At 35.0% G+C, this 23,603-nt stretch overlaps 2 protein-coding genes and 1 long non-coding RNA gene across 4 annotated transcripts; 2 read left to right on the forward strand and 1 right to left on the reverse strand.

Moving 5' to 3' along the window:
- LOC124432669 (lachesin-like) lies at positions 1-20,077 on the forward strand. Of its 2 annotated transcripts, XM_046981737.1 has the most exons (9): positions 2-288; positions 11,400-11,489; positions 13,259-13,380; positions 16,057-16,242; positions 17,039-17,231; positions 18,607-18,735; positions 18,818-18,937; positions 19,048-19,218; positions 19,589-20,077. In XM_046981737.1, the coding sequence occupies exons 2-9, from the start codon at positions 11,405-11,407 to the stop codon at positions 20,050-20,052; spliced, it is 1,470 nt and encodes a 489-aa protein (XP_046837693.1). In that variant the 5' UTR covers positions 2-288; positions 11,400-11,404; the 3' UTR covers positions 20,053-20,077. The 2 variants fall into 2 exon arrangements, with proteins under 2 accessions (XP_046837694.1, XP_046837693.1); XM_046981738.1 differs by lacking the exon at positions 19,048-19,218 and having other exon boundaries at positions 1-288.
- On the reverse strand, positions 18,021-19,889 carry LOC124432673. The gene is made up of 3 exons (XR_006944357.1): positions 19,799-19,889; positions 18,816-18,970; positions 18,021-18,152 (listed from the first exon to the last, which is right to left on the reverse strand). It is a non-coding gene; the product is annotated as an uncharacterized LOC124432673 (long non-coding RNA).
- An 809-nt stretch (positions 20,078-20,886) lies between the features above and the next one.
- Positions 20,887-22,703, forward strand: LOC124432672 (chaoptin-like). The gene is made up of 3 exons (XM_046981741.1): positions 20,887-21,141; positions 21,240-21,596; positions 21,696-22,703. The coding sequence occupies exons 1-3, from the start codon at positions 20,936-20,938 to the stop codon at positions 22,084-22,086; spliced, it is 954 nt and encodes a 317-aa protein (XP_046837697.1). The 5' UTR covers positions 20,887-20,935; the 3' UTR covers positions 22,087-22,703.
- The last annotated feature ends 900 nt before the right edge of the window (positions 22,704-23,603 follow it).

Here is a 23,603-nt window from a genome sequence, read left to right on the forward strand (position 1 = left end):
GTGATATTCATTGTGCGGCGAGAGAGTAGACAAGTAGTCAGAGTCGGCGTGCAAGTAGAAGAGCATCGAGGGAGGACCATAAAAGGGAGATCGCGAGGGTGCTCGGCGCACAGTCGCGCTTCGTCTGCCCGCCTGAACGTTGCGTGTGCAATCTTCGAGAAATTGTTGAACGATCGCTCAAGTATTCGCCGAAAGGAGAGAAGCAACAATTATGTATTCCAAAATAATTGCTCCAAGATAATTGCCTCGTCGATTGTATTATTGAACTTCGTCACGCGTTCGCGTGCGGTGAGTAAAACTTTTGCAAATGATTTTTTCAATTGTCATTGTCATTTAAATTTTATTTTAATAGCACACACACACACACTCGTAATTCACTTCCCGCGAAATTTTATCCATATAATATACAAATATTATAAGCGATATTTTCATTTAATTTGCACGCAAGCTATAGATTTTTTCTTTTTTTTTTTTTTTTTTTTTTAAATCGCAACATCTTTTTTTTTAAAGAATAATAAATTTCTATCGTCATAATAAAAGAAAATTTATAATAGAATTCTAATAACATATAAATTAATGACCAATGCAAATTTAAATGTTGAAAATCACATTGATTTTATATTCGATACTTGATTAGTTATGAGCAACGATTATTTCTAATTCCAGTTTACAATTAGTTTTGCATGTATTATTGGAAAAGCCCTTATATTCCTTAGAAAGATACGGAGAAGACTCACGGGGCTTTAATGTACAATGACTGTACCGAGACTACTGCTATGGCACTAAGCGTTGCGGTTTAAGCTGTTCTACAATATATGCAATGCGATTCGAACTGCTCTTCCAAAGAGTAGTTGTGCCAAATGGTTCACGAACTAATGCTCAAAATTCGAGTACTTCGATGTCAGGGCGATGGTTTAGCACACGTGTGTGCGCGCGCGAAAAAAAAAAATATCAAAAGAAATTTTCCTCTTTTAATATTCTTTTTTTTTTTTTTTTCTTTCTCTCTTCCAACAAAGATTACAAGTTTTTCAATAGAAAATTTTTCAGGAATTTGAAAAGATGTTGAAATAAGTTTCCTCTTTTCCTCCCAACTCCTATCTCTCTTTCTCTCCATATAAGAAATCTCTTTTATTCCACTAAAATTCATTTCGTTAGCCCATCACCTTTATTCGATTTGATAAAATTGAAAGGGAATAACACAAAGTAAGATTCGGTTTCTCTAAGATTCTCATGCATAGAAAATCATATCGGCTTCGTATATACGCACAATTGCAGATATATTATTTCTTTCTGCTCGATCGAATCGCTGAGAGGGCTTGAAGGAAAAGCACCCCCCTTACGCTATACATTTACAATTCCTATGTAATGTGGTGATACTCGCTAAAGTGGATTCTTTAGAATGACAAAAGCGAGTCAACAATTTTATTCTATTAATTACTTTACATATTTTTTATTTAAATATTTATACACGCACACACACACATATATATATATATATATATAAGAATAATAATAAAAAAAAGGATTTACAGTTCTTGGTTGTATGATTGATATTCGAAGGACGGATAAAATCTCTGAGTTTTTTTAGAAAATTCAATCGATTAATCTTTCCCTGAGTTTTGTTCACGGAAACATTCGATTTTGCAGTCATGCGTTATTTGCACTTTTCGTTCTTCGTTCGTCACACGTTATTGCTCATCTATCAAAACTTTTATTCGCATTGTCGTTTAAACGATATTAAAAATATTACTTTCAAACGAGACAATATAAAGTTCATTCAAATTAAATCAGATTTTCTTTTTTTCTTCCTCATTTTACTTTCATAATAATACAACAGAACTGCGATAAAATGAAAATGTATTCTTCATTTTCTTTTCTTCATTTTTCATTCTTTCTGTCCTGGATAAGAAATAAACAAAATTTTTCATCGAAATATCGAAATTGACATTTTATCATCAGGAATTGCTTTCACGTTCGCGCATGATCACCCATGAAAGTTCGAATTAAGCGCGGCTAATACGTTGGCACGTCTCTCGAAGGGGTGTGCGAGTAAACGGGTTGGTGAGTTGAGAGGGTGAAGGAGAGAGAGAGAGAGATAGATAGATAGATATAGATAGATAGATAGATAGAGAGAGAGGGAGGGAGAGAGAGAGAAAGAGGGAATGTGTTTGCTCGAAGCGACGAAAGTGAACGGCAGAAATAATGGACGACGGGTTCGAGAGTAGAGTGGCTTTGCGCTCCGTACAGGCATTTGTTTGAAAGCGACGGCAACGTACACTGGTAATAAACATGCCGAGCTAGCGGATTGACTGATGATACCATCCACACCGTCGGATGTTATTGGTTGTTCACGGCCAACCGTTGAGCAGTTAGTATCGAGACGATGTGAGATATATGTATATATATATATATATATATACAATATATCAACGTCGAGCGAATGATGATCGTTCGACCGTTTCCTTTCTCTTTGTCTAGCTTTAACTCTTGAAATTTTGTTTCATTGTGACAGAAAGAAGATTTCAGGAATATAATTGGTTATCTTTTCTAAAATGAACTCTTAATACCTTTGTTAAGATACAATAGTACGATCCTATTATAGTTACGATTTTCAATAGACATTTTGCAAAGGATTATGGATCAATACAAAGGGTTCACTCTAATTTTCATATAAATTTTCTAAGATAAATTTTTCATTTAAACACTTTCTACGTACTCTTTGCGAAAAATTTAGAATAGAAAGAGATCGCCAGAGATAGATAGGTACGTAGATAGATAGATAGATAGATACATACAGGAGGGAGAAAGAGAGAAAGTAAAGTGTGATGAAGAAGTAGATTTTGAGGAAACGCGACGCGGAACGATTCCCTCGGGCGCGATCGTCATTATCATAATTTTTTCTCAATGTCGCCTAACGAACGCGACACCGAATGCGTAGAAGATGCGCTATGCGTGCCAAGAGAGACAAGAGCGTAGAGTAAAATAGTCGTGAGCGAGTAGACGGGTGTTGGGGGTAGAGTCGGGGTGGGTATAGGTAGGGTATCTGTAGGGGGTGGGATTTGGAACCGAGAGGTGGCTTCCGTATTGTATCTCTATGTGTATGTGTATGTGTGTGTGCGCGCACCTCAGCCCGCGGGGTGCAACTTAATGAGCTTCCTGTGTTGGTTCCGCTTTTAGCGCGTAACTTGGCGTCCCTCTTGCACTCCCTCCTGCTTCCAACCCTATTCCTCTTTCCCTTTCTCGCTCTCTCTTTCTCTCTCTCTTTCTCTCTCTCAATGCGATCTTCCGTAGAAAGACTCTTTCCTCCTTCTGTAACTCGGCAACGATCTGCCAAGCAACGGCAACGATTTGTGCACGCATTTCGCGAACGAACGCTTGAAAACGATCCTTCTGTATAGATTCTGAAAGACTTGTCAAAGCTAAACCAGAAATTAGTCTATATGCGTCATTCTGACGTCGTCAAAGTTCTTCTCTTTCGTATTCGACCTATGCTCAAGGTATATGAACGGAGCTATGTATATATGTTCGCCATCGCGAACTGCAATAGTTGTATCGGAAGAGCTACCCCACAATACAGTATCTATCGTAATAAGTTATGGGAATACGTTCGTGAAGCATCATCACGAGATACAGAGTTTAATAGTGAATTTTTACGAGAATCTAAGAGAGATGAGAAAATCTAAGAGGATCATCTATCTTGATAAACTCGTTCAAATCGAAGAAGAAAAAGATAAACGAAAGAAACGGAGAAATGCGTACTTTCGAGAAAGAAAGTGAGAAGAAAACGATGCGAAAAGAAAAGGCGAACGAAGAGCTTTTAAGATTTTCAGGGAAGAAAAGATGAGAGAAAGGCCGCGCTCATTAAACTTTATTAATCACACCGGAGTGTTCTTCTTGGCAAGGAGAGGGGGCTGAGGGTGAGGGTTACGGTGCCTTTTTATTTCGCTTCTAATTCCACGAGAGCGAGTCTCCTGTACACGACGACGACGACGACGACGACGACTACGACTACGACGATGACGATGCTTCTCTGGCATGATTTCATCGGCTCGTATTTCCGTCGGATCGTGTGACACACACATACAACAAACAGGTATACGTTGAAACATACAGATGGACGACGCACTCGCGCACACAATACGATCGCATACTTCATGTCCTGAATCCCTCGACACTGCTCTTTTCACCGAGTGGCGAAACGAGGATTTTGCGGTTTTGTAGAAGTGCTGCTGTTCCCTGAAAATGTGCTAAGTTATCGCCGTTTAAGCCTCTTTACGAATCCTATCCCTCTTTTTTTTCCCTTCTCTTTCTTCCTCATCTTCGTCATCATCCGCTTTATCTATCTTTTATCACCTCGATACTACTCGCTCTCTCCTTCCTTCCTGCTCTCTTTTGTTTTCCCATCTTTCATCCACGATCTACTACCTCCCTTTCTCTCTCTCTCTCTCTCTCTCTTTCTCACACCACTCCTCAACGTTCAATCATTGACCCGATTACTTCTTCTTCGACATCAAATTCCTAATCATTGTATACAGACATCATACTCATCTCCCAAAGGATTAACTGTTACTGCCAAGGATACTTGTTCCCGATCATTTCGGTAACGCGCATCCTTAGTTAGAACACACCATTCCTACAACTGTTACTCTATTTCGTGGTAAGCTAATTGGATTATACGATTGCCAAATTGACGCACGGCTCCGTATACTTCGGTATATTGGAATACCATTAACAACATTCTCTCTCTCTCTCTCTCTCTCATTAAAAAATTTTTTTCCTTCATATTCGTTAAAAAGTCGCTAAAGAAACATTTCGTTTTTACGTTTACATCACGAAATCGTTCGAGGAGTTAACCCTACCCCATCCCCACCCCCATCCACGTAAGAGTACATATATACATCAATCGTGATTTGAAACTCTTTTATCCTTCCTCCTTCCTTTCTACCCCGCCTACCATTCTTTTCCCCGCGATAAATTTCGGGAAACTCAATATTTGATTTGATAGCGGATTTATGGAGATTCTTCAAAGTCAAATATTTACTCGCACGAATATCTGGACGTTCGATGCCTGAACGAAAAAAAAAAAAAAGGAAAAATAAAAGCACAGGAATATGTATTTATATAATGATCGAGGCAAAAAGAAAAAATAAAAAATAATAAGAATAATGAAAAAAGAAAGAGAAAAGGAAAGATAAAAACTCGGATGAAAGCTGTTTATTCTAATGATACTCTCTTCTATAAACCCTCTTATCGTTCGATAAAGGACCTTCGAAATCATCAAAATTTCTCATCGTTCCTACTAACGATTTATGGAATTTATGAATTTTATTACGAAGCTCCTTTGACCTTAAAACACACTTGGTGATTTTCAGTATTTATTTAATACGAAGGGAATGTAATAGAGATGTCGCGAATAATGGAACGAATGAACGAACGAACTAACGAAGGAACTAACATAAGAGAGGATACTGCTATTGCTGCTACTACTACTACTAATACTAATACTAATACTAATACTGCTACTATTACTAGCCAAAGAGTAACCTCGATCGTTCCCGTTTTGAACGTTGTGCCAACTTTACAGACAGTTTCAACCACAATCCTTAAGTTTCATCGTAGCTCGGACGAGCTGAGAAGCGAACCCTAACTGTGGGTCGTTACTTCTGTCAGAATACGTCCATCGGTCATCGGCATTCTATCGCTATTTTGAATCCATTTTCCTGTGCTTCTTCGTCATGCTCGTGGTTTAAGAGACATATAGAAATGGATGATACTTGCCCGAGGTTTGACGCCGAACTTCAAGGAGTTTGAGTTCGTCAAACTTTACTTCCCGGAGGATTTCAAGCGTAAAGAGTACGAGCGAGAGAAAGAGAGAGGCCGTGGGATGAGTCTCTTTTCAATTAATTTCAATCCACCTGAAAACACAATCAGACATCAAAGACTTGATTTTCCCCGTTACCAGTATAGTCATATAAATGATTTAAAAGAAAAAGAAAAGAATGAAAAGAAACAAAGAAAAATATATATATATATATATACACATCAAAAGTATTAATGGACTTTAACTTGTTGTCTAGTGTAATCTCACGCGTTGGACAGACACAACTACATCGAGAAAGAATTTAGAAAAGATCTATTCAAAGTATTTCCATTACGAATTAGTCTCGAAAGCTTCTCTCGGGTGCTTTCTCCACACAGAACTCGACTGGAAGTGACTTCTACAGAAGTTACGATTTTCTCGACATTCATTTCTCGTTTCTACTTTGAATTCTCGGTCGAATTTTTTCTTTTTCTTCTTTCTTTTTTTCCCCCTAATTTCTCGACGTTACGAGACGATTAAAAAAGTCATGTAAAACGTTATGTTTCCACAATTTGGTGACATAAGTAATTGAGTTTCGATTCAAAAGTTTGAGAGAGAGAGAGGGAGAGAGAACACGATAAGATGAATTTTATCGAAACTTTGGAAAGTCGTTACTTTTATCGGTTGCTGACTTTCAGCTCATCGATAGTCAATCGCTATTTCGCCGCACTCTCTGCTACGTTAACGAGAGGCGCATAGACCCGCAACGTAATACGAGATAGAGATAGAGATAGAGATAGAGAGAGAGAGAGAGAGAGAGGGAGAAAGAGAGGGTTGGAAAACGGAAGGGCGATAAGAACGAACGGCCGAGGGGGTGCTTGCACTTTCCGAGATCACTCGGAGTGTATACGAATGAATATACATATACAGAATGAAGGAAAAAGTTTCTCTTCGAAGAGTGAAATTTTACAAAATGTGAAAACTTTTTTCTATATATATATATTTACTGATCTATCTATATCTTTTCTCGCTAAACGATACGTATCGAGGCGTCATTTTTGATATAAGAGAACAGAAAAATTGAATATTCTTGTTCTTTCTTTTTCTCTCTTTCCTTTTTTTTCTCAACAGAACTAGCATGCGATAGAATTATGATCGATCGACGGAAAAGCGTCTATCCTTGAAACGAATCGGACGATAATTTCAAGCAACGTGTTGCACTTAAAAGTTACTTTTTTGAATATTTTACCATATATACTTTATACATATATATATTTTATATATATATATATATATATATATATACATATATGCATACGTATGTACGGATATTTATTGAATTTATTTGTAAAATCAATTGAATTCTTTCAATATGAACGACAAAGAAGATATATGAATCCTTGAAACAAACGATGTATGTATTAAAGTCAGATCAATGATCAAAGGAAACTCAAATGCCTATAAGGGGTCCCCGATGGTATTTAGCTCGTGGCGTACCAAACGCGCCGCATAAGCTACACTAATCGGGCCTTCTGATAACGCGACACACACAATATACATATATAGATGCCATCTATCGAAGTACTCCTTGAACTCGAATCGAATCAGTTCTATGCTATGTAATGTCAAGTATCGTTATCGTTTCATTCGCTTTGAGAAGTGTATCATATATCGTATCGTGTCGTGTCGTGTCGTGTCGTATCGTATCGTATTCGTATTCGTATTCGTATATATCGTATATCCTTATCGTGGAGAAAAGTTTCTTTCTCCTTTTTTTTTTTCTTCTTTCCTTTTCCTTCTTTCTTTCTTTTTTTCCTAAAACGCAAATGTGCTAACATGAAAGTTATAGAAGGGTAGAAAATTTTATGTTCGTTATAGGGGAGAGAGAGAGAGAGAGAGTGGGAGATTTAAGATTTTGAATATTTAGAAGGACACGAAGGTTTGTTCTTGGGAAACGCAAAAACGACATAAGACTCGCGAGTAAATCCGGCAAGAGGCGATTAGCCAAATGCAAAGGAGGTGTTTCAACGACTACGAGTATTCTCTCTTTCTTTGGCTTTGCCAAAAGAAGCAGGTGGAAGTGTCGTATTTGTTTAAGTGCACGCGAGAAGAATCAGTTGGAAGATGTGAGAGGTAGAGAAAGTGAATGAGAAAAATACGAGTAAAAAGTGAAATAGATAAAACTCGTAAGTAATAGCAGTAAAGTAAGCAAAGAAGCAAGCAAGTAAACAAACAAACAGCAAGTAAGCAAGCAAGCAAGCAAGCAAGCAAAGCAAGTAAGCAAGGAACAAGCAAAGAAGCAAGAAAGCAAGCAAGCTTGGTAAAATGAACGGATAGATGATGCCGCGGAGTAACTTTTATTTCCTCTCAAGCTACGGGAGGAGTCAGAAGAGCGAAAGAAGAAAAAGGAGACTTTGGGTTGGCGAGTGATCCAAGGGAAAAGAGCTTCGTACCGAGAATGAGAGAAGGGGGTGTTGTACCTTCCAACCCCTTCGAGTTCCTTCGAGTGAGTGAGCGAGGAGAGAGAGAGAGAGAGAGAATCAAACTTACTTTCCACCTCTTCCCCTCCTCATTCTCTCTCTCTCTCTCTCTTTCTCTTTCTCTTCCATCTTCTTCGCCTTCTACTTAGAGTCTTCACGCTGTTAGAGCGGCACTCTACCTTTCCGATGTACCTTTGGTTAAGCTCCAACGTTTAAGACTCTTCGAGCTTTCTGTGAATGCACTCCTGGCTGCTGCTACTTTCTACGAATGGAACTCCGCCTCCGTTTAAAATATTTTTTTTTCCTTTTTCTTTTTCTTTTTCTCTGTCTCTCTCTCTCTCTCTCTCTCTTTCTCTCTATCTCTCTCAAGTTTTTTCTTTTTTCTTTTTCTTTCTCCTTCTCCCTTTCGTTTTTTTTTTCTTTTTTTTTAATGCTATCTTCCGCTAAGTTCAAAGTTTACTTTCACAGCTCTCAGAGACCCTTCGAGTCTGGAATTATTCCTTAAATGAGAAGAATTAATTATTGTAAAAATATATATATATATATACATTTATTCATTCTGACATTGTCATAAGTATTTTCTCTTTAATTTCCTACCTCATATGTTTGGACATATTTTTCTAAACTAAATCGTAATCGATTCAATTGAATTACCGACGATTTTACTTTTATCTCATAATTATTTATTTCTTTTTTTTTTTCTTTTTTGCAATATTTTGACGTCAAAGCGTCTCTCTTATCGGAAGGGAGAGTGGGATAGGGGGGGATCTATAACACGATCCCATAGACCGATTAAATTATAATTTGCAAAAATCGAAATCGGTGCACAAGTGCATTTTGATTGAAAGGAACCTTCGGTAAACCAGCCACGTTCGATGATTTTCAAGGGAGCAGAAGCCTAACGGAACGTTTCATTCGAAGGGAGATACATTCATCGATGCAACGTGTACATATCTACGATTCGTGTTTCCACAACGTATGTACATACGTATGTACATACGTGAGTCTACTGTAGTCTTCTCTCTAATGCTTTGCAAATGATTCAAATAATAAAACTTGGTAAAACGTAGTAGGTCATGAAACGTACAACAATTTCTAATCGATAAAATGTTATATTACAATTATATTAAAATGTAAATTATTTTCAAATATTGAAAAAAAGAAAATTCAATCAAAATCATTATTTGATAATTAATTGATATAACTAATTTTGTTAAACAATTTATATTTATATTTATATTTATATTTATATTTAATATTAATAGAAAGCATATCCATTTTCATAGACCTTAGGATTTTTTTAATTTTCTTTGTCTATCAAATATTCTCATATATCTGCATTATAGTTATCTAAACAAATAAACTATTTTATTCATGAACTCTATCTAGTAAACATTAACTCTGTCATTGGAAAAATTGGTGTAGAATGGGTATAATTTAAAACTAAAAAGAGAGACTCGATTTTCCACTCGCAAAAGATAGAGAAAGAAAAGGATGACAATTTTTCGCACGATATAAACACGGTTACCGGTACACAAAGGAGACGTAAGCTTAACTAAAAAAGGTGACAGCTATTCTTAGTTCCGTTCTCCGTCGTCTAAGGAGCAATTACCTTATTGTCCAAACGAGACACCTTTTTTTTTATAGTTGTACGATTGAAATCCTTTGTACCGTAGCTCTTTAAAAACATCTCGGTAGTCGGTGAGATTCCTTGCAAATGGTTCTTTTTTCTGTTTTTCATTTTCTTTTCCTTTTTCACATTTTTATGAGAGAATATTTAATCAACAAAAGAAATTTGATTTACTGCTTTCAGTGTTCGAGAAATGATCGATAAATATGTCTTGGATTATACCAATTACTTTTGATTGATGCCTAAACATAACGCCCCATAAAAGAGAGAAAAAGAGAGACAAAGAGAGAGAAAGAAAGAAAGAGAGAGAGAGAGAGAAAATAAGCCTTGCTTTCCATAGAAAGGAAAAAAAAAAAAATTAAAAAAAAAGGAAAAGAAAGAAAGAAAGAAAAAAGTATAAAAACAAAACAAAATAATACTCGAAAGGAATAAAACGAATTGACAAAATTCCACGTTATACGTCCTCGTTCAGATTAAACACGTAAGCGAGAATAGAATTTCGGTGAAGGAGCAAAAGAGGGAACCTTAACTCCAGCGAAGTCACATGAAAGGGGTAAAAGCGCAGTTGTAAGAGCAAAAGTGGGAGTTAAAATTTTCATTCGACTCTCTCTCTCCCTCTCTCTGACGCTTTCTCTTTGGCGGGTAGCAAGCAAAGCTCGTAGTACTAGCACACACGTGTGCGAACGTCTCGATATGAGGGTGTGCGTGCCGAAGAGAAGAGGAGAGGAGAGGAGAGGAATAGGTATGGATGGGTGGGTGACTGGCTGCCTGACTGGAGGGGTAGGAATAGCTACCATTCGAGTATTATTGCGGTACTGGCTGGTAGAGGGTGAGGGCAGCGAGGGTAGGATATATCAACGGTTGGCGTTTATGTGGCGACCAACTGTCGAGTTAATATTCACGCGATTCGGAGCTGACCCCTTCTTGCACCCTCCTCTGTTTCTCTCACTCTCATCCACTCCCTCTCCCTCTCACTCCAATTCACTCACTCACTCACTCTCTTTACGAGGGAAGTCACGTCGACAGCATAGAGAAATTCTCGATTTCCACTTTCATCTATCTCCCTCTCTCTCTCTCTCTCCCTCTCCCCCCTTCTCCTTCTCTCTTTTCTCTCACTCTCACTCTTTGAAACTGATCTTCATCATTTTAACATCTTTTTCTATTTTTTTGTCTATTTTTTTTGTCTATTTTTTTTTTCTTTTTTTTTTTCTTTTTTTTTTCTTATGATCCAGAAGTAAACACGACAAATATTCAAACATTGACTAGCTATATGCCGTATGACATTTCAAAAGCACCAATTTCTAAATTAATCTTAATTATGTATTGTAAAATAGAAATGAAAAATTTACCTTGTATCATCTACGACATTTACATATAAAAGGTACAGGGACGTGTATCAGCTTAAAGCAACATTGTCTTTTACGTGACTCGATATGAAATTATCTCTTTTCTTTTTTTTTTTTTTTTTTCCTTTTTATTTTGATTACAGCACGCATGGCGCATGGCCCACCCTATGGCATGGCATCACGGGACCTCGTTACTTGTTTCCTTCTCACAGCCTTCCTCTACTCTAGTTTCGGTAAGAGACAAATGATACGTAAGTACCGACGTCGCAAACTTGCTTTATTCTCTTTCTCTCTTTCTCTCTCTCTATCTCTATCTCTGTGTTATTTATACGATACTTCCTTCTTTTTTTATTCGACTGAAAATAAAGTAAGCAGAAATTGAAGAGTATAGTAACAAACTTGGTAGAGGTTTTCTTTGTGTGACTAGAGATGACAGAAATAAATCTGACTCTCCAGACTTCTCTCTCTCTCTCTCTCTCTCTCTCCTTTTGTTTTCTTTTTAATTATCTTTTCTCTTAATTTGTTCCACTTTCGAGATAAATCGAACGAAATCTTCTTAAAGGCACTATCGAAAGTTTTTGGAGCTTCTGTAAAAGTGCATCGATACGTACGTATAAGTCGATATAAGTCGTGGTAATTAACGGAAAGAAAAATAAAAAAAAAGAAAAGAAAAAAAAAAAAGAAAAAAAGGAGAGAAAAAGAAAGAACAAAAAAAGGGGGACAAACATTATGATTTTTTTTTCCTCGACTCGAATCGAGATTGAGCTGCCATTAAGAGGGGATGATATCGATCGTTCAACTTCGAAAACATTTTCAAAAGGTACAAGAAGTCCATTCTCGATTATTCAATCGATCTCGAAGTAACTCGTGAGAAAAATCCAATCAACAAAGTTTGACTTTTGATAGAGACCAAAGAATGGATCGATTTTCTTCTTAACTAAAGAACAACGTAACGAGGGAACATATTATTAGTTTTCATTTTGTCATTGATTTCTGATTTGAAGTAATTGAACTGTACGTGATCAAACCGCACAATGTGTTTAATAAACTACTTTGAACAAGACCTACTCATTCACGTCCATTCTTTAACATAATTATATAAGAGAGGGGCGAAGAGGGAGGGAGTGGAGAGAGAGAGAGAGAAAGAGAGAGAGAAAGAGAGAGAGAGAGAGAGAGAGAGAGAGAGAGAGAGATAAATTTGGATGGAATTCGAATAGTCGACGGTAAATCGTTATTAATCCGAGCCACGATGGATATTCAACGAAGGATATTAATATGTACGTTGGCACGTGTGACGGATCAGATTAAATTAGACGACGGAGAGAAGTAGGTTCGGATTGCGAACACGTCGCTAGTTTATACATACTTCGATTTAAGAGATTATTCTCCTCTTATATTTCTGATCGAAAGATTTGAAATTCTTTTTAATCTTGCTTTCCTTAGTAGTTTTACTTCTTCCAAATATACGATGACAAATTTAATATCAACATTTAACAACTGCTGATATTAAAAATATAAATATATTAAATGTAAACAGAGTCGTCGGGTTCAGTTTCTATGTCGATACAATTTTAACAAAATATTTTTACAAATATGGAGTATTTAAATTTTGTGAACAACAATAATAATAATAATAATAATAATAATAATAATAATAATAATAATAATAATAATAATAATAATAATAATAATAATAATAATAATAAAGTTCGAATATAAAATATAAAAGCAATTTGAAATTATTAGATTTAGCTTGTACGTCAACAAGATTTTACAAATATATTCTTGCAAAATACTCCATATTTTTTAAATATCGCAAACAATAACAATAACAACAACAACAACAACAACAACAACAATAATAATAATAATAATAATAAATAATTTCTACACTAATTATTGAATAAAAGTAATAAAATGATAACAAGGTTAGTGTAAAGCAATAAGATGGGAGGATCAAGTTTTAGATCGATATTGTCTAACGGATAATCGCATGATGCAGGTCAAACGTTGCCAAAGTCGGAGATACAACCGCAGTTTCTGGCACCTTTGGAGAACCATACGGTCACTCAAGGCCGTGACGTCTCCTTCACCTGCGTCGTTAATCATCTTCAATCTTACAAGGTAATTGCATCTGGGCGTAGGTTTAATTAGTTAGTCGATTAAGGCCGGCGAGGCCTAAATCGTATAAGTGCTGGCCTAAATCGCGTTTCCGTAAATACACGACGTGTTTCAGACGGATCGCGCATTATCCATAATAGCTATCCACACGGACTATCCATGTGTGTGTACATGTATACTAGAAATAGTAATAGTAGTAGTAACATAGACACTCTAACACTAAATCTAATCTAATCTATGGATGCGGATGGATAGTTACCATGCTAGGAAGATATGTACAAGAGACATAGAGAGAGAGAGAGAGAGAGAGAGAGAGAGAGAGAAATAGAGAGAGAAAGTAAAATAAAGAAAGAGAGAAATAGAAAATGATCCTTTTGTGATATGGACAATTTGGAAACAAAAACAAAAAATACATACATATATATATGTATAAAGAAGCACGGAACGAAAATCCTACAAAAAGTAATTTACTTTGTAAAATAAGTCAGAGTTTGATTAAACGTTAGGATCGATAATTGGTTCACAAAGTGTACAAGATCTCGCAAAGGAAAAGTGGTAATAAGTAAAGATTAAAGAGATGGTAGTCGGGCCAAACTATACTTTCGAGGAATGTAAAGAATACGAGAATGTAGAGGGGAAAAAAAAAGGAAAAGGGAAAAAGAAGATTGAAAGAAAAGAAATAAATCAGGAGCCACTAATATAAAATCCTAAGGTTACACAAGTTGAATGAGCTTGATTTTTCTCAACCGATTTAAATTTTACTTTCTTTTGTTAATCCCCTTCCTCTTTCATCCTTTCCCTACCATTCCTTTCTCTCTTTCTCTTTTTTACCATATTTTTGTTAAATGGATATTTCTTTTTACGTATACTTATCGTTTATAACAAAAATACTACTCGTTCATTTATCATATCTTATTATTTATTAATTGTGATTTATTTTTGGTTTTGATGTAGGTTTTCAATTTTGGAAAATTAACATTGTCAGTAATATCTATCACGAGTTTATTTTTACTATATAGCAAGGAGAAAGGGAGAGGGAAAAGGAGGAAAAAAAGAGAGAACGTTCCAACTTATAACGAGGTAACCATTCTACATCAATTGGATTTATTAAAAATTTGTAAGATTCCGTACTCTCGAAAGCGTTTTCAAGTTTTATCGGATATTAACGAATCGATATGACATCGAGGAGAACCAACGTAGGACGTACGTTGATGAGAAGTCGTATCGTTGCCATTTTATACCATATATATATATATATATATATATCATCCTCTTTTTACGCCTTCGTATTTATTTCTTTTTCTTTCTTTTTTCAAAGAGAGAAAGTTTTAATTAAAAAATGGTTATTTGTTTGCACAACGTATATCGCGTATATGCGTATACACCTTTTTCGTGAATTCTATTTGAACGAAATATAACTTGTGACAAATGGCAAGGAATATTTGAAATTTAAAAAGAGCGTCCACAAAAAATATATCCTGTTATGGATATTTACCTTCAAATTTGTCGTTATAATTCGATAAAACAGATTGAAATTAAAGGATAAAATTTACTTTTCGATCGGGCCTATTTTTTCAGGAGAAAGAAGGAAAAAAAAAGAAAAGGAAAAAACGAAAGAGGAAAATAAAAAGAATTTCCTAACTCATATCATTCGTTTTATTATTCTACAAGACACGTCGTTAGGATTTGATGAAATTTCAACCTACTATCACTTTTACGTACCTATTGTGTGTGTGTGTCTATATAATCAAAAATTATATAACGTGAAATTGATGATATAACGTACATTAATACGATTCTATTGTATTAATAACAATAAGTATAATTATATTATGTGCTAGCATTAACTTTCGTAAAATATAAAGTAAAAAATGTTATATTCTTTCCCGACGAAAAAGAACAAAGGTTTAAAAAATATACATATATGAATATGCGTGACTTGAAAATTGGATGACGTTATATTAAAGATTAAAAACTTATCGTTAGAATTTTAATTCTATCGACGGATGCGACGAGTGTTAATTGGTAAACATTGGTAAATAGTTTTTATCAAGAATCCTGATGCGATATTTCATTCACGGTTACTTCTGTTTCCTGTATTTGCTTCATTTGAAAAAAGAAAAAAAAAAAAAAAGAAAAAAAGAAAAAACGGGGGCGAGGTGGGGAAATGGGAAAAAATAACCCTTTAACTAGCGCTGGTACCATTTTTCTGACGTTTGCTAAGTAGAAGCCAAAAACCATGCGATTGTTCACACTCTCTCTCTCTCTCTCTCTCTCTCTCTCTCTTTCTCTCGACTCTCTTTTTTAACTATTCGGCTTTTAGCAGCAATATGCGGCAAGCTTTACACCATTCATCCTGAATGGCTCTCGTTACGGTTGGTAGGAAGTAACGAGTCATACAATTTGCTTTTCGTTCGAGTGTTTTAAGAGAAGAGTGTTTGCTTGAAAAAATACTCCATGACTTCTATTCCCATTATACATACACACATACACACATATATATATATATATATATATATATATATTTAAAAGTATAATTATTTTGTGTCAACATAGTGAAAGTCGTTTCGAAACTTAATTAAAGGTTTATTACACGTTCCACCACATCGGACAACGCCATAAAGATTTATCTTAGTACTTGGAACACGTCAAAGAATCATAATCTTTTTCATCCTACAGATTGCCTGGATAAAATCAGATTCGAGGGCTATCCTAGCTATTCACACTCACATGGTCGCTCATAACACACGGCTCTCGGTAACTCATAACGGACATAACACCTGGAAGCTTCACGTGAGCAACGTTCAACCGAACGATTCTGGAACTTATATGTGTCAGATTAATACGGATCCAATGAAGAGTCAGGTTGGTTGGAAATCGATTAAAAATCTCAAACATTTTGAACTGAATAAACGCTTTTTATTTTTTTTTTTTTTTTCTTTCTTCTTTTTCTTTTTCTCCTCTTATACCATAAACGATCTCACATTTTCCTCGCATTTTATGCTATTGTTTGAAACTTTTACCTTGGAATATGCGTATATAACAGAGAATGTCGGGATAAAGTATGGTATGTTATGCTATGCTCGCTCGATATTTTCTTTATAAAAATTCCAAGATATAGATAGAACTGTTAGAAGAACCGAATAAATTTTAAGAAGCTCCAACCGCTTTACTATTTTCTTCTATAAGAAATATATATATATATATATATACTAAATATTTCGCTTTCGATCGTTTACCAAGAGATAGAAAGAAAAAGATAACGAGAGAGAGAGAGAGAGAGAGAAATTCTTTTCTTACTTTTACGAATCACTTGAATCATTAATGATCTAGCATTTTGAAAAAAACTTCTAAAGGACAGTCCCTCTTATACGTACACGCACATAGAAAAATTCTATTAGATCCTTTACCAGTCCTATTATATTTATATTCAGATTTAGCTGCTTTCTCTTCGACTCTAAAACCGAACTTAATGGTAAATCTCGACCGAGCAATCGCAAGAGTCGAGTTTGAATAGAACGAATGTATGTATAATATGAGAGGGAGGAAGAGTAGACACGTAGGATAGTAGACAGACCTTTTTACTAGCTATCATATATAAATAGTAGTAATAGTAGTAGTAGTAGTATGGGATAGTCAATCAGTAACGAACGTTATACAGACGGGCTACATGAAAGTAGTGATACCACCTGATATCATGGATCTCGACGACTCGGCCGACCTTTTAACGACTAAGGAAAGCAACGATCTGCGATTACGATGTCGTGCCACAGGAACACCTAAACCTACGGTCACCTGGCGAAGGGAGGACGGACGTGAAATTACTCTGAGAAGCGAGTTAGGTGTTAAACGAGGTATCTTCTCTTACTTTCCCTTTATCCGTCCATATACAACTGTATATAGAGATACAAGGTATATGTTGATTATGAATGACATATACATGCTTTACAAGATCAAACAAATTTACTAAAAGAAAGAAAAGAAGGAAGGAAGGAAGAAAGTGAGAGAATGTTAAACACATTGTTGACCAATTACATACGATATTATTATTATTATTATATGGAAAAAGTAACGCGTTCCGAGCTGATTGTGTCTCGTTATTAAATTAAAAATCTTTATCGGCACTTTACCTACCGATTGTGAATTAACTCGATAACGTATTAACAGATCCTACATACTTTTCGTTTATTATCGCGCGCGAATGTGTGAAAAAAAAGGTTAATAAATAAATAAATGAATAAATAAAAAATATTAATACCCGTTCATACGGAATCTAATCGTTCGAATCATTAATAAACTGTATCTCCTTTTTATTTCGCGATACGACCGGCGGCTTTCTTTTTCTCTTTTTTTTTTTTTTTCTTTTTTTTTTACGATAAAAATTTCCTATTCGGTTTTCATGAAAAAGAAGAAAAAAGAAGAAAATAAAAAAAAAATATATATATATATAAATAAAAAGGGGACAAGCCAACGACGTGATAGATTTGCAACGACAATATATTTTCCATGTAGTCATCATCGTCGAGACTTTTTCGAGTAGCGATGAAAAGGCCGACTCCAGTAGGTTCACGATGTCCCGCAGAAAAGCAGCCATCCGATTAGCCTTTCTAACAGTGAGTGATGGATGTTGACTTTACATATATTTCCTCTCTGCCAAGCCCATCGACTGTTCGCCTATCCGATTGCAATATTCAGTGTGTACATTGCGTCGCGAGAGTGTATACCAGGCCGGTATCTCCATCGTACCAGCGATTCCCGCGATTTTCCTTTAAAATCTATCGACAGTAGCGTGTAATGTCTTTATTAGTTTGTGCATCGTTCCAAGTGCTTTCCAACTTTTTCTCACATTTCTCACGGAAAGGAATATATCGGATTTTTATTTTGCCCTTGGCGTAAAGTAATCAATTCGAATGATCGCATTATTTTTACACTTTTTTTTTTTTTTTGTATATACATATCTCAAATAAGGCGTACAAGATAAGAAGTAAAAAAGAAAAAAAAAAAGAAAAAGAAAAAAAATATAACGATCAAAAGTCGCTAATTTATCAAGCGTTTCAAGCATTATTTTTTTTTCATTTTATTATTATTATTATTATTATTATTATTATTATTATTATTATTACAAATGCGCGGTTAAATCCGTTTAAAGATTTGTTTTATTGATAGTTCTGCATTTTTTATCTATACCTAGGACGGCTCTTAACATTGAATAAAATTATATTCCCAAAGTACAATCCTACGAGGGCGAACAACTGCATTTAGTGGGGATCTTACGGCAAGAGATGGGCTCGTATTTGTGCATAGCCTCGAATGGTGTGCCGCCAACAGTTAGCAAAAGATATCACGTTAATGTCCTTTGTAAGTTGTGAGAAATAGAAGAACATGAAGAATTTAGAAAAGAAAATCGAACGATTAATAACAAAGTATTTATTACTTACAGTTAAGCCCTTGATCAAAGTGACGAATCAATTGGTGGCTGCACCGACGAATAGCAACGTTATTCTGCAATGTTACGTCGAATCTTCGCCTAAGGCCTCGAACACGTGGTACAAGGACAACGGTGAGTTTCAAGGAATGAACATCAAACGTCCGTCTGTAAAAAAAAAAAAAAAAAAAAAAAGAAAAAAGAAAAAACAAAAAGAAAGAAAACAGAAAAGAACATTCTTATAGGAATCAAACTTTTGACCAACGACAAGCATAACGTATCAGAGTTCACAGTAAATGATTACGCGTATCAATTGAATCTTACGATCAAACAGCTAAGCCGAAATGATTTTGGTAGTTATATTTGTTCAGCGGAGAATCCATACGGAAAAGCAGAGGGTACGATAAGACTTCAAGGTAACGTAACGTAAGCCACACACACACACACACACACACATATATATATATATATATATATATATATATTATATATACGTATGTTCGTCGAGAAGAATGGGAGGGAGGGACGAATACTCCCATTTCTAATAAATAGGTATTCGTGAGAACGTTGGCCCAAGGGTCTGGATAGTTTATTCGTTTAAAACAATCGCGCGTATTCGAATCTTGATCCAGATGACCCAAAGGCCCAACTTTTTTTGCGAATCCTATACATGTGTTCTTTGAAATTCAAAGAAACAAAGAGAAATATATAGAAATAGATAGATAGATAGATAGATAGATAGATAGATAAATAGATGGATAGAGATTTTCCATAAAACGCTTACAGAGTTGCATCTGTCGAAGACGACAGTGCCGACAATTCGCAATACCGAGTCCGCCGAGAGGCAAAACTGGAGAAAGCAAATCGAGAGAAAGGGAGGAAAGAAGTATTCGTACGCGTTAGGACGAGAGGTCGGTAGTACGAATTCGACGCAGAGAAATGTCGTAAGTTGGACGCAGACCACGCCGATCTCAAGAAGAAATAACTCCAACTCACTGCCAAGTGTCGTCCTCACAAAGAATTCTAAAGTTTTATCCTCCTCCTCCTCCTCCTCCTCCTCCTCCTCATCCTCTTCGTCTTCTTCTTCTTCTTCTTCCCCTTATCCAGCACCGGCACCTGCGCCCGCACATTCCGCACCGACCCAACTGGACGCACAGAGCGATGCTACGAGCACGCGATATTTTCGATCGGTTCATCAGCTTCATCTGACGGTCGTTGTTCTCCTCTTTGCAATGACATCGTCTTATTGAAGATTAATAACGGAAAAAAAAATTTTCATTGGTTTTTTGTTAAAACATATCTGTAGTTCAAGAGAATCTAACACAGGTTTCTTACGTGATTTCTTTTTTCTGTTTCTCCTTTTTTTTTTTTTTTTTCTTCTTCCTTAGGAGAACATTATAATGCACGAAAGTAACGACGATTCGTGCTGTGGTGTACATAAAAACAAAACGAAAAAAGAAACATTTTTATGACAATAACGATAGCTCCAATGTGTGATCAGTCTTATTTTCTTCCAGTAAAAAGGTTCCCTCTTTCCTTCGTTTTGATACAAAATTCTTGATACTCCTGTTGCCTGTAAAAAAAAAAAAAAAAAAATATAAAAATAAAAAAAAATAAATAAATAAATAAAGGAAAAAAGAAAAAAGAGCCTGACTATCTGACTTTCTGTCTCTGATAATGACAATGTCTGACTGTCTGTCTCTGATTATTTCTTTTATTTCGTAAGATTAACGGTGAACTGAGTATGTGCGAAATGGAATCTCTTTCAAATTTGCCCAAGATGAATTATCCACTTTTATGTATATACGCATGACAATAAATGTTGTTTGTATTATATATAATGTAATTCGTACGATCTTTCCCTATTTGGAGAATAAAAAAAAGAGAGAAAAAAAAAATATTACACTAGAAAATTTAAGAGGATCGTGAAAATGATAAAGTGTCCGGAAGTTTCAGACAGATAATAATGTTATCTGTCCATTGAAGAGAGGAATGAGAAAGAGAACACCCACTCTATGTGACTACACAACTGATAAATATGATACAAATATTCAGTTAGTCGTGAGATTTGTTAACGTGACAAGGTTTTCAACGTAAAGCAAAAAAAAAAAAAAAAAAAGAAAAAAGACAAAAATGAGGTGTTATTTCTTCTTCCTCGTCTTCTATTTATTTGGATATGTCTGGTCGGAGGAAACATGTCAAACGATAACATCGAAAATGGCGAAAACAGTGACCTTCGATTGTACGGAATTGAACACGTTACGAGATCATTTGGATTCGGCACAAAGTAATACAACGAACATAATAATACACGGATCTAATCTAATTAATATAGCCGGGTGAGCATAATGATCTTGAGATAGCAATATCATAGTTAAAACGTAAATAATTATATATACGATAGCAAATGTATGTAAAAACATTTTTCTATTCGAAGGCATACCTTCGTTAGATTCGGTGCAACATTACGAGTTTTGGATCTCCACGAAAATAATATTGAAGTTTTGGATCGTCAAGTTTTTACAGGATTAATAAATTTAAATGAACTGATCCTATGGGGTAACAGATTGACATGGATATCCAGTGATTGGTTCGTAAATTTATATAATCTCCGAACTCTCGACTTATCGTTCAATCTAATACAAAGCATAGATTACAAAATCTTCCCGTTGCTTTACCGCGTGGAAAACTTTTACATAGATTATAACAACTTGAAAACCATTGATTATAACTTGTTCGTCTATATGGTGAACCTTAAAAAAATTAAATTCGGTAAAAATCCTTGGAATTGGGGGTAAGTAGAAGAAAAGAAAACGATTGTATTATTTTTTGAAATAAATTAAAAAAAAAAAAAAAAAAGAAAGAAATTTTATGTTTACCAACATACTTATAGATATCGTGCTTTACTAACCTGGGAAATGGAGAACCGAAACATTGATTACTCTAGCGAATGGGATGATTGGAATTGGATGAGCAACGTGATAAAAGATTGCACGGAAAGTGGCGAGGGTGAAATTCCAAGTGATAGTGTAATCGATTGCGCTGTCAGGAAACTGTTGGACTTTACGTACGATACTTTGCACTTCTCTCCTATTGGATGGACAAACGATGTTGGATGCGCTCCGGAAGCCAGGAGATTGATCAGCTGCGTAAGACCAAGGAATGTTACTGAAAACACGGATTATCAAACAATACGTATGATCCTTCAAGATTATAGTAGAATTTTACTTCCCATGATACGAGCTCATAGTCCATTAAGTTATACCTCTAATCCCGAATTGTAATTTTTTATATATATATACGTATATTAAAAATGTAACTACATATTGTTAACAAAAGTATTACTCCAATACATAAACGCAAATATATATATATATATATATATATATATTGATAATCGTTAAAAAATCTACAATATTAATGAATCAATTTGTCCATTGTATATATATACATATATATGTATATATATACAAATATATATTAACATTTCCTGACAAACAAATACGACACGTGTGTATATTTTTAAGGCGTTACAATCTTCCAACTAAATGGGTAATGGCACGCGAGTGAATTTGTATAGTTTTGCTTGTTCCTTTTCTATCGTTTTATCCCCACCATCGTTACATTCTCATTTCACGTTGTCACAAAAGCGAGAGAGCTTTCTTCTTTCGCGCACGTTCTTTCCTTTGTTCGCCTGCTAGTGTAAGACGACGACGACGACAAATGAACTCGATACGTAAACATAGAGACAAAGTGGGAGGGAGGGTAGGAGACAGAGGGAAAGAAAGAAGGAGGGAGAGGGAGGGAGCTAGGCGAGAATAAACACGTTTACTGGGTGCACGTTCTGTTTTGAAATGTTTTGTTAACAGAGTCACGGAAATGTCAATCTAATTGTACTAACCTTTAAAACTAGTTTCATCATTTGCAATCATACAACTTGTAAATTCTTCAGCTTGGTGTTTTCAATAGAAATTATATCTCACAGAGAGCCCTTATTTATCAATGTCCTGCTGTAATGATGATATAAGTTAATATATTTTACATCGTTATAACTTAATTAAAAGTTTCTGTCGGTAAAATGGATCTTACGTAAAATAGGATGTAAATGTCATTCTCTGATTATCACAATTCGAACTCTCGATGGACGTCTAACGAAGATTCGTACTCATTATTCCGAGACAGTTGAATCTTTGAAGCAACGAATTGCTTGTATTTATCAATCCCAAAGAAATCAAGATTGGCCACCAGAGAGAATAAAATTATGGATCGATGGTTACTATTTAGAAAACAATCGTACCTTGTCCGATTATAATTTAACTTCCAATGATAAGATCATTATGCAATTTTGTTAATAACGATTACACGTACAATTGATTCGTAAAGACATTTATTATTCGAGAATGTCTATTAAAAAGAAATTAACATGAAAATTCTGATTATATTTCCCCATTGTCATAATTCTTATTGATTTATAATATATAACATAAATGTCAAGTATAAAGAAATTAAATTAACGTTTTGAGTGTACTTATACAAACATTGTAAATAAATTAAAGACTTATTTAGATATTTCAAAATAAAACGATTAGATGATACTTTCCATTTATAATCTTGGCTTTTTAAACTATATATAATTAAATGCAAGATAAAAGTTCATCGAGCAAAAAAGAAACAGATAAAAAAGTGAAATATTTAAAAAAAAGAAAAAAAAAGAAAAAAAAACAAAAAAGCAGATACTTTTTCTAGTTGGAGATTTAGCAATCTCGCACATATATATATATATATAATATTATAATGATCT

This window comes from Vespa crabro, chromosome 1 (genome assembly GCF_910589235.1).
Source record: "Vespa crabro chromosome 1, iyVesCrab1.2, whole genome shotgun sequence".
Lineage (NCBI taxonomy): Eukaryota > Metazoa > Arthropoda > Insecta > Hymenoptera > Vespidae > Vespa > Vespa crabro.